The sequence below is a fragment of the Charadrius vociferus genome, unplaced genomic scaffold (genome assembly GCF_000708025.1).
Source record: "Charadrius vociferus isolate BGI_N301 unplaced genomic scaffold, ASM70802v2 scaffold46, whole genome shotgun sequence".
Taxonomy (NCBI): Eukaryota; Metazoa; Chordata; class Aves; order Charadriiformes; family Charadriidae; genus Charadrius; species Charadrius vociferus.
This window is the reverse complement of record NW_009648710.1, coordinates 2,999,403-3,011,856: the sequence shown is the minus strand read 5'-3', so window position 1 is coordinate 3,011,856 and position 12,454 is coordinate 2,999,403. Positions and strand designations below refer to the sequence as shown.

General features: G+C 35.6%; 1 protein-coding gene across 1 annotated transcript in view; it reads right to left on the bottom strand.

Moving 5' to 3' along the window:
• MKL2 (MKL/myocardin-like 2) overlaps positions 1-12,454 on the bottom strand; it is a 57,804-nt gene that overhangs the window by 23,597 nt on the left and 21,753 nt on the right. Inside the window, exons 2-6 of the mRNA XM_009886585.1 lie at positions 5,596-5,661; positions 3,160-3,215; positions 2,515-2,590; positions 1,286-1,447; positions 526-710 (exon numbers count right to left, since the gene is read on the bottom strand). Of these exons, the coding sequence (XP_009884887.1) occupies positions 526-710; positions 1,286-1,447; positions 2,515-2,590; positions 3,160-3,215; positions 5,596-5,661 (545 nt within the window). The remainder of the gene's footprint in view (positions 1-525; positions 711-1,285; positions 1,448-2,514; positions 2,591-3,159; positions 3,216-5,595; positions 5,662-12,454) is intronic.

The window sequence follows — 12,454 nt, the reverse complement described above, 5'->3', positions numbered from 1 at the left end:
GAAAAATCAACATAAAGGTTATTTTTTTTTCTTAAATAGTAAATTCCTTAGGCAGTATTTAAAAACTATAGGAGAGAACATTTAAATTATACGGGAAACCTTATTTTTTACAGACTTTTCTGCACATAATGGAACTGACGTCAACTGTTGTTGTTTCAGCTAAGTTTAATTCTAAACGAGTTCAAGACCTTGCTCAGAATGAAGACAGACATTAAGTAATCAATAACAGCTGGAGTAAACCATGGATATGACCTTTTAAACGACTTTTGGGAAAGCTGCAGATCTTCCACAGACCATAATGAATTTCAGTGAATTTATGGCTTTACGACAGTCTATGGGAATTTCCTCATTGCCAACAGCACAGCCAGGGTTCTAGTCTGTACACTCCCAAACAGAAAATGGAGTCCCAGACACTCCTTTACAATAACAAACATATTCATTCCATGTGAAACTATACCCCATTTCTGTAGTGCCAGACCAAAAAACATACTGTGAAGATTTTGTTTCAACATTTAAAAACTGTACCTGTGTTGACGTAGTAGCGTTTGGTGTTATTGGTGATGGTGAGTCACTTGGTTTTGGCTCACCAGGGGAAGCTTCTGAACCCTGGGATTCTTGGCTGGCTGGCTGATCTGGTGATAAAGCATCACTGCTGTCTTCATCAAATGAAAAATCATCCAAAGCTTGAGGATAATTCTCTTGTCCAACTGCTAGAATGTTTACAAAGAAACAAGCAAAACAATTTTTTTTTAGTGATACAAATTAAATTTAGACATTGGTGGCAGAATTAGCTAATTGCTAGAAAACGTTCAGTTTTAATGTTCAGTTTTCATCACAGTCTAAACATATGGTACGTATTTATTGTGTTCTTAATACCATGACAGCCATATTAAATCATATTCAAGGAATTGATAAAACTAAGTGCATAGCAGAAGTTGTTTCAATAAGAGATTAAAAGGTATGTTCAACATATGTGGAGTTCACAGACACCTATGACAGACTAAGTAATGGCCACATATGTTTGATTAGTTTTTAATATGTTTATTAAGAAACAAGTCTTTTCAAAGAAAGTATTATACTCCAACTACATAATTCTAACTTAGTTTCAAATAAAAATAGGATAGCTTTAATTAAATGATGACAGAGCTTAGGACTCAGAAGCTGAAAGCTTAAGTAGTAATAAACTTTGAGCGTGTTTTCTTCTAGTGAACTTTAACCTCAAGCGTTAAATTATTATTTTCCATAATGCCATATAGGTAGCAGAAGCTGTGGGACTTCTACTTGCCTATAATAGCTTCTTTAACGCTGGAGTCTACGGGAAGAATATTCTTTTCTACCAGTTCCATAGGGCCAGGCCTCTGAGCAATCTTCTCATTCAGATCATCTGCCAACCGAGCTCTCTTCAGTTTCATCTGAGTGGCTTGTAGTGAAGGCTCTGCAAAGGTCTCTAAAAAGATACATTAATTTAAACATTCAGTTCCATCTTCTCTCCAGTTTCATGACAAACAAAATTGTCTTGTCTTTGTAATAACCATTCCACTTTTACCAAAAGCAGGCAAGTACTGTTATGAAAATTTTCATATTAATAAGCAAAAATAAGATTATATGAGTAGATGCCGTTCATCGTGATTTTTTTTCCCTATTAAAAACACAACTATTTTTTCACAGCAGTAATACTTTTGATAAACATTTGTATAATGTCCAACAATAAAGCAGGGAATATAAAATATCAAACTCTAGTTATAATCTGAAGACCGCATTTGCTGCTCTAATGGTTTACCAGTGTTAGCTATGGTAAAAGTTTCATTTATCCATTGTTTTTTGGATTCTCTCTTGACAAACATTTTTAAAAGTTTACCTTTAAAAATAGCTTCTAGCACGAATTTGAGTCTTCAAAGTTGTACTTCAGTGAAAATATGGAGATAGATCACATCCATATTGACGGACTATCAATATGGAGACTCCTATCTGGGTTTAGTATCCAAACGCATGTTTTGAAAACTAATGGCTATTAAATTGTCTTGGATTATGGTTATTTGGTAATTTCTGTATTTGGAAAGATTATGGTGAAAAACAGTAATACAAACCTGTTCGTAAAAAGACTATTGTTCAAATGACCTGAGCAACAAGGAAAATAAGAAGGCAGGGTAAAAGTCAAGTTTATTAAAGGTTGTTTGGGGTGGTGGGGGAAAAGTGCAAGGCTGTCACGGTATTTTAGGGTATGAGTAGAAATTGAAGCAATATATACACTACATGTACATGCAGCATGGTGTAATTACCATTCTAGAATAAAAGCAATATGCAATTGCAAACAAACACACAGTTGAGAATACTTTCACTGCCGTAGATGTATCTACTATTATACAGATTTAGAATACTGTAAAAGCAGAGAAAAAGAGCCTATAAACCTTTAGAAATAATTCATATCAAAGCCTAATTCAGTTAGGAAACTGACTGCATAACAGAAGTTCCTTCTAATAGCAGCTCAAAAGGTACCTACAGCTGGGTACATACCTTCGAGGATGTGCATTCTGACCAGCTCAGATCGGTCCGGCCTGCTGCGAATCTTGTGCTTCAAAAAATTTTCAGTCTTTAAAGAAATGAGGAAATAGCATTAACTGCTGTTTACTAGAAAAATCAAAGTAGTTTGATAAATCACGATGTCCAATCAATGAATATTTGCAGTTGCGTTCAGACAGGTGGACATCGCTGTTAGAACATGGGCAGTAGAGGGGTATACTTTGTTTTGTTCTGTTTTTCTCTCAGTTAAAACAGTGCTAATTAATTTCTATCTTCCCCAAACAAGTTGGGAATGTTTCTGGATTTGATCCTGTACCACCACACAAAATCACAAAAGTATAGATTTGCTACAGAAATACTGCACAAGCATAATTTACCCAAGGATCCTACCCTTAACTGGAGGTAGCTATGTATTACATTATGACCATCAGTGAATCCTTCACAGATCAAGGTGGGGGGATAAAGTTCCTCTCAGATTTGACACCAATACTTTATTTTAATGGATTCTTCCAGAACAAAAGCACACATTATTTACTGCAGTGGAAATCATTTTTTTCATGTACTTAGAAAATTTAGTATCACATACAACTGACTATCCATTTTCAGATGTTAATAACAAGTTTACACAAAGTGGCTTACCCTGGCTCGCTCCAGGCTCTTTATCTGCTCATGGAATGCAGCTGGACTTTTCAAAGCTGTGAAGGGAAAGTAAGAGTTAAATTGACAAGAAGTGATTTCCATAAGAAATATCCTAATCAGTATGTGTGCATGGGTGTTTAACACCATCTCAGTGTTGTGTTTGCATCTGACCAGGCTTACATTTGACTCATGCTAGTTATATTCACTTATATTTAACACAGATGAACAACACTCCTATACAGAATACTTGAAATATTTGATTTTAACAGATATTAACAAGTGACAGTTAACTTTTTCACAATGTATACCAGGGTCTATTTACCAAAACTGTTCCACAGTAGAAATTTTATGAGGTAAGGTTCAGAATGCCGAAATACAGTTTAATTTATTCCACCGTATTTACTATCTGTCCCTACCTCATACTTGCTGTTACAACTGGACTGCCCCTTAAGAACTATTTGTGCTGATTTAAAAAAAAAAAAAAGTAAATTGTAGAAGCCCTAAGTGTTCCAACTAGAAAACAGAATAATGGTTAGCTGCTTAATAGCTAAAAAGACTAACAAACACTATTCAGCTTGAAATAATATGAATTGTAGAGTGCTTCATCTCAATTGGATTGTTGAAAGGAAGTAAAATAGCAGCAGGCATGAGCCATCTTATTTGCCACACATTTGGCTGAGATAAGCTATTGCAAAACAAATTCTTTAATACTTTTTTGACAGTTTAGGAGTTTTTTCCCAGGTTTCACTCAAAAAGAAACAGATCATTCTGTTCATGAAGATGACCAACACTACAGACCCAGGAAGGCGAATGTTTTTCATGTTTTCAATGGCTGGGGTTTTTGTTTGTTTGTTTTAAGAAAAATCGCTTTTCACAGTTTAATCTTTTGACAACTTGGACCCCTTATCTTGAGCCCAGTCTCATCCCACACTGTCCTTTTAGGGATTCTCAGTGTTTTCTGTGCACCCCTCATTCTGAGGCCAGGCTGATCCCCCAAATAAGTCAGAAGATGTTACACTAAACAGTCATGGGGACCCAAGTGGAGGAACACCAAAACATCTCTAAGGAAGGAGTTAACTGCAGTTGAATTCTAGGCCACTAAATAACAATATTCAAGAGGACCGTCTTGTGATTCCTAAATTGATTTTAGGTATCGTAAGTGCTGCTGCTGAAACAACTATCGTCTCTAACAGATTGAAATCAATAAAGGAGAAAATGGACTCTGGCAGTAAAGTGCAATTGTGTAAAGCATGCCAATTACTTACTTTCAAAATACAAGTGCTATGAGTTCAGACATACAAATGTAACAAATATCCAGATTTACAAACATTATTTGCTTGTCAAAGCACTATGATCTGCAATTCAATTCTAGTGGTAAGAAGAGACTTAGAGATAAAAATGGTTTACTTAAGAACTGATAACTTCTTGCATAGCTGTCAAGGATGGCAGGTAGCCAGGTCAAAGACTTAGAAGCTCAGCATAACAGAATCCTGAAATCATAAATACATCTCCAAATGTATTTATGAACTTGGTGATGTTGCTGCCTTAATGAGACACTTCACACTAAGGTCATCAGCAGCATCTTAACTCTTCCAAAGACAGCATCTAAAGGCATTAATTGAATTTTTACCACTATCAAATTTTTGTTTTGGAAGAGAATACAAAACTTTTTACACCAATTTGGACAGCTTGCCAGATGTGGCAACTTGATCAGGAACTTCCCTGCAACTCGAAAAAAATGTTCTAAAACCCAAACAGTTTTCTAAACAAAAAAAACCCAAACCCAAAATACACAAACAAAACACACAAACAAACAAACAAAAACAAAGAAAAAAACAAACACCAAAAAAACCCAAAGCCCCTTCCCATATTCTTAGAAATGTATTCATCCTCAGAAAGACCTAGACACAGAAGCTTCTGCATTACGTCATAAAATCCAGTGTACGATGCCCAGCCTAATCCACTGCCTCAGGCCCTGTAACACCACAGCTACCATCATGCAAGATTTGACAAAGATGACACATCTGTTGGCACACAAGGCACAACTTCTGTGTGTTCTTTGTTTTTGTTTGGCAACCCTTGCTATACTGCTCTTTAAAGACTGCCGGCTTTGTTACTGATGTCCATTTATATAATTCAATTTATTTCAGTAAGATTAGTCATAATTTAAAGAAAAGACAATAGAAGAAGAATCAGACTATGTCTGCAAATCTTTACATTTTCATCACAATGGCTACTTTAACTCAAACATTAGGTAAGCATGATGAATTTAATTCATGCTCATTTAGATTGCCAAAAGGATCCCACAAGTCATTTCAATGATAAAGCAATTTTTAATGATTCTCACATATATGTTTATCTTCATAATTTTATATATTCAGTTCACAATTAATACAGTGTAGTAATACAAATTACTAGAAATAACATAAGTCTTACGTGGCATGATGCCCTGGTCCACCAGCTGTTCTCTTGTCCGTCTTTGTTGTAGCCTCAGCTGAAGTACTGACAAAAGAAGACAATCATTCACTCATATGCAAGCGTACTATGCCTCTGAAAACATGAAAAAAACCCCCATTCAAAAGATACCAAGTATTTCAACTTTAGAAATATTTTTCTATATGTATTCAGACCTGACAGTAACCTCTAAGACACCTATCATAAAGGATCAACTGCTATTAACATAGTTTGGACTGATTGCTTCCAATCCCTGTTTATATTGGAGTTTGTTGCTTTTTGGTCACATATGAAAAAGGGATTGTGTTTCATACATACATCCAACTTTTGCTATCAGCTAGACCTCATAAGACATATGAAGTATACATCTAAATCTAGGAATATTTTTCCCCTCCTTGCAACACTACTCTTAGATAACAGATTCAAGAAAACTGCAACACGTAATGGTTATGTAGCCTTCTTACATGTCTTAAACCAATCTTACCTGACTGCATTATGCTGAAATAGACATTATGTTTGCAGAGAGTTTTAGGGGAAGAAAAAAAAAAAAAAAAAAAGCTGTATTTGAGTGGCTGATTGTTTAAAGGCTTCTTTTATATTTAAAAAAATCTTGCAGAAACACAAGAAACTGAAGACAACCCAGATTTTACCTGGCTTATTTAATAACACCAAAAAGCGATACAATCGGGAACAGACCTTATCCTCTCTCAGAATATCTGAAAATGCTGTTTTCCTGATTAATGGAGATATGTGTTATCATAACTATTTCAAGGACCAAATAAATCCAATACTGTCAAATATGGAAAAACTTTACAGTTTCAGAAGGAACTTCTCATATTTCACTACATTTCATAAAAGGTATGAAGGTTCTCAACTTATTGTAACTGTAAGAATAACCAATGTGACACATTAAATACTATACCAGGAACTGCACAAAACCTAGGGGGGGCTATAGACATAAAGGCCTCACACTTTCAAAAGATTAAGACTTTTATGTAAATGTCCCCAGGGAAAAAAAAAAAAAAAGGACAAAAAAAAATTTTGTTTGTTTCTTCTATTGTTCCCCTTCCCCTTGTTTCTGTATTAATTTATCATAGTGCTTCATTATTTCTTAAACACGTATAGCCATTACCCTAATGTGAAACTTTATCTTTTGAACAAGAGATGGTCAAGAAAAAAATATATTAAAAGATGTAATACTCACATTCTTGAATTCTGCCTTGATAGCTTATTATGGATGTATGATTATGACGTGCCATTCCCATTGTATTTTACAAGGAAGCAAAACAAACTAATGCATTGTGCAAAACATCAAAATTAATCTAATTTCTAAAAAATCAGGCTAAGGACAAAGTTCATTGTTTTCAGACTTTAAAAGGAACCAGCTTATTTCCTGTTCTACAATACAGGAAGGATACTCCTCTGGCTACAGCATTAAGACCAGGAATAGCAAATCCTGAAAACAAGGACATTTTCTTGTGTCACACTGACATTGAGCATTTAAATACACACATTTCAGGGCTGCGGCATGGCAGTTCTATTCAGAGTTACAATATTGTTACACAAGAATTACAAAGAACAGAGATGGGAGAACGTAAATGTAACACCAGTAAAATGTAAAGTGATGGAAAGTCATTCAAAATGTATTGAGTTTCTCTGGAAACCTGAAAATACCTGCTTTAAATAATGAATTCTGTTTTCCAAGTAATATTGTATGTAAAAAGTTAAGTGAAAAACTATTTTATAATAGGTTGAATGATTTATTTTTCGTTTTCCTCAATTTCGTGTGGCTGCAGGTAAGCCATAACCTCTTCGCACCATATTTCTAACTAATAGATGCAAACTTGTGCTGCCTGAAGTCTTGAAACAACTCAAATGGTGCTGTTGCACAGCTCTTCCCAGGTCGGGTTTGGCAGCATAGTGTATATAGCTAAAAACTCCCAGTAAGTTCAGTGCACGGGTAGAGAAAGTTCACATCTTTCTGCAGAAAATCACGTGGGTTTCTAAGTCAAATTGGTCTAATCTACCCAGAAAAATGCAGGTAAGCGTGTGCAAATTGACATTTATGCGACTGTATGTCCAACTTCAAAAATCCACAAGCTTTATACAAGTGTGAATTAAGAAGAATAATGTATCAGGTCAGGACTTATCCCATTTGTACAGAAAACTTCAAGAAATCCACATTTAAATGGAAATGTATTTTAAGCATACGACATAATGTTATAATGTTAAGTTTCTATCCTGAGGCTACTTCTAAGAATTTCCTACTGCACTAGCACAAAGCACTGAGAAATTCACTAACTGGTGTGGGTGTTGACAGGAAAGCAAAACCACCTGATGCATTCTTGTTTTGGATTCTCTTGCTTACAACTGCAAAAATCAAGAAAGCTCAGAGTTGGTCTTAAAACTAAACAGGTAATCCCTTTAAAAATCTTAAGTAAGTTTTACCCATCAATGACACCAGAGACAATTTGTAAACAGCATGGCAAGACTATTGTATTTCAGATGCAATATTTTTGGTCTTGAGCAGATTAAAACTTGACTTTATTCTGTTCTCTCCTCAAACTATGCTTCCCTTTACACAACTAGGAAGCCACAGAAAGGGTTGAAAAGCATGTCCTGCTTTGGGGAGGAATCTCATCCATGCTATACAGCTGTATTTGGTCCACATTTACACCATACTTAAATTTGGCTTTCTTGGAACACTAGACACACTACAAACGCATCCACCAAAACTTTACCTAGTTACAAGTGAGTTTTAAACACATGCCTCTTCATTTCAGGCTCAAGGTCTTCAAGAGAAATGACCTGCTCCAACATCAGTTATGTCCAGGGTAGAGCTGATAGACACCATCAGACACAGTAAGTAAATCAGAATTAGTGTTTTTTTCAATTCCATCACCTGGAATGCAGTGGATCAACAAGCAAACACTGGTAATATTATAACAGGTGCAGGAATGTTATCACTGATGTGAGTCATTTACCAACATATGACAGGCAAGTCATCTAATAAGAAAAAATGCATTTGTGGTATGTGATATTTCTGATTTCTAAAGTGCTTTTTACTCACTTTCTTTTTTACTGAGCTTTATCATACAACCCACTTTGTAGGTGTATCTGGTTCAGCTATGGCTACCAAAGCATTGCTAGTATGGTGCTTTCAGTTATTAGTAAACAGGAGTGGGAAAGTTAAACAACTTTCAAATTGACCTTCACACTACAGAATGATCCCATTGTTTTGCAGAGTTGCTAACAACAATTTGAAAGACCTCACTAATTCACCAATTTGGACAGTTGGCTAAATTGGAATATTATTTTGTAGGAAGCACATACACCATCTATTCCACGAAACCTACTACAGTCAACAGAAACTTGTTCTACATCTTATCAGACTTTACATATTTAAAATTTGGAAAAAGTATCACTTCAATTTCAAATGTGATGTGCAAAGTCTCTATGCAGGAAAAAATAGCTTGACAGGGTTTTTTTTAAGAAATTAGTTTAACTGTTAAAATTACATATAGAAAGGTAGAGTTTTATCAGAAATTTATTATTTATTAATTAGAGATCTGGCTTTCCTAGATCCAAATATTGACATGACTTTCACACCAAGGCTTTTCATCTTTCATATGAAAAGCATCAAGCTTCTATTTGGCATTCCACTACACCAAGACAGACAATGCTCACTGTTAGGTCGTACGGTTTGACTGGACAGTACAGACACATCATCCCACCAGTTCAGCATTTAGCAATTATTGCATTTTGATTTTTCATTGGCAAGTTTGTGGGAGGAAAAAAAAAAAAAAAAAAAAAATCAGAAAGGCCTCACACTGCACTTTGCCAATACAAGTAAGCTAAATAATTACTCCAGCACCCCTAATACATATTCCCCTAATGTATACTTTAAAAAGAGTCTGCCCGAGTTACATTCAGCTGCTGAAATTTCAACAGCACTAGTAACATGGAAGTGTCAGGACCACTCCACGTGTGCTTCTAAAGAGGAAGACACTTTGCACACTGTGAGCACAGTGGTGCAGATTCATTGAGTGCAATGCAGTTCCTGCAGCTCCCTGGTTGTGCTATCCAGTGTGGCCTGTGTCAGAGGTGGGGAAAGGCGCTGCCTCCCTCTGCCATCCCACTCGCACACAGCCCTATACCATGGAAGCAGCAATACTGTAAAAACCACACCCCAGTGGATGTGTTACTTACGTTTGTGCTGATGTGATTTCTGCCAGTTCCTGAAAATTTGTGCTGCTTGGCCATGGGCATAATAGGTAGTATTCACCCAGGAAATGGGGGAGGGAGCCTAAAATAAATCTATTCTGCAAAAAAATAGTGGTAAGAATGCAGGTAGCTTATCTCTTATTGTCCAACTGGTTTCAACTAATTGTTTAATGTAGATGATGGGAAGCCCTGCTACATAATTTATGAATATATTCTAGCTGTGATTTGTGGCTTCAATTATGATCAGATATTTGGCTTGAGCTTTGCAGAAAGAGTAAAAGCTGACCCATATCCTAAAACATGTATACAGTTACAAAAGAATACACAGTGCGCTATAGCAGATGGAGGAGAAGAACAGTAAGAATGTGCCTGCACATAAGCCTTATGCACTCAGGTGGGAAGCTTTAGCGTTTTTCAGCAAATATATATAACATAGTTATTGTCTCTCATATTGTCTATGTGCCTACCCATCATCTGTTAACCTACACTGGGCATCACAAAGCAAATAAGGGATGATTTTGAAGTTGCCCCATGTGTATCTGGACAAGTCATAAAAACTGTGGGAGGACTGAAAAACACAAGAGAGAAAAGATATAGAACATTCAGTTATTCACTTATTAAATAAATATCAGGAACTTATATATTGCATAGTAAAGAAAGAACAGCCTGTAGCATGACTAGTAGGGAAGCACTGCAGGGGGAATACTAAAGAAAAGATGACTCATAGTTAAAAAGACGGTATAAGATAATCATTGACGATTTTGACTTGACCACAGCAAGGAGGTCAAACAGAAACAAAGTTGGATGAAAACCAGATGTTTGCGTTTGCAAAAAACTCAAAAATTAAGAAGGTTAAGAAAGAGTTTGGTGTCTGATTTATTTAAAATAAATATTAAGCAGTTGAACATGTTATTAAATAAAGTTTCTAAACAGAAAGTAATTGTGAATAAAAATAAAAATAAATTATTTTTAGAAGTTGAAAAGCTGAAAAAAAAACTTCTGCTTCTCCAAAGCAAACAGATCAGAAAAAAGCTAACATTTCTATCTCAATGTAAGACATAAGGACATAAAATACTTTTAGCCCTCACAGCAACAAAGAGTAAAAAGCAGAGATGTTTCAGAGAAAGAAATGGTAACACCTGTATATATGAGCTGCATAGCTACATCTAGTCAAAGAGGATATTTGGCTTACAAGTCTGCGTGTCAGAGCAGGTGGTCATACTACAGTCAGTAATGACCTTTATATTGTCATTGTAGTTACACAGACCGAGCAGAAACAAGTTACAGACAGACATATCTTTATACTGGAGATGAACCTGAAGTGGGTATAAAGGAAGGGAATAAGAATGAAGTCTGTGAAAAGCTGAAAAGGAAATGGGGACCCACAAAAAAAAATCAGCTCAAAGAACAGCCAGAAAGATAAGGAAAATGGGAGTCATGGAAACTAAATCAAAATTTTTCAGTAAGGAAAATGTCATTAAATTATCTTCAAAGAAAAGAATGAACAATGTGAGAACAGAGCACCGCGTTGCACTTTTGGCAAAGAACTGCTTATTTATTTCAGTGAGAAACTCTCTATAGAATAGAATGCACATTGTTTTAAATCTCATGTAATTACATCTAATACAGACTTTGCTTATCATACATATAGAAATCCATATAGCAAGAGATTCCTAGAACAATCAGTAACATACAAAGAAGTAAATCTAATAAGGATGGATGAGATAGGAGGACACACCTTCCAAAAAATCTAAAAATCACCGAGGCATTAGCCAAAGTCTATTTGTTGTAAGGGGGGGAGGGGGGAGATTTTTTTTTTTCATTGTTTGTTGTAGGTTTTTTTTCTTTTCTTTATTACAAGGAACCATTTACAGACAAACCAGTGTGGAATCTGGGAAAGGGAGAATTCAAAAGACACAAGGTACTACAAAACAGAGTTCCCCATGGGGTGGTACTTACTCAAACACTGTGTTTAACAGCTTTTTCTTATCTGGGTAAATCCATTCAGCTTATTGCCCGATAGTTTACCTCTCACTTTTACACTTTTAAAATCAGTTATGTGCATAACACCTACAATCATAGAAGATGATTTCCAAAATAAAGGCCCAGAATTGACAAAGATTTAGATATGTTAATACACTATTAACATCGGTAATACTGTTCCTCATATTTGAAGTGTATGTGCAAAAGAAGGGCTATGTTAACACCACTGGGCAAATCTAGTTGCTAAAAGACCACACAAATATTTTGCACTTCACATTATCTGGCAGGAATCCCACTTCACAACACTGCAACTCTAAGAAATTGTCTTTGAACTGCTTCTGAATAAAAGCCATGCACAGAGAGGTCTGTCAAACTCCAGGTTTGACTCAGGGGAAAGGGAGGGTATTTTTTTTAATCTTCAAACACTGTATGATTTTAAGCTGAACACTTTAACACCAGCTGAAGAGATTCCAAAATTTCCAAGTGTTTTCTTCAGTCAGTAATATGATCATTACATCTCAGATAGCTTCTTTAATACTGACAAAACCAACAAAGCATAATCCCTCCTCACAATAAGAACATCTGGTTATCTGGCTCTCATAAAATCAGTAGAAGCCTTCTGACTTCACTGGAG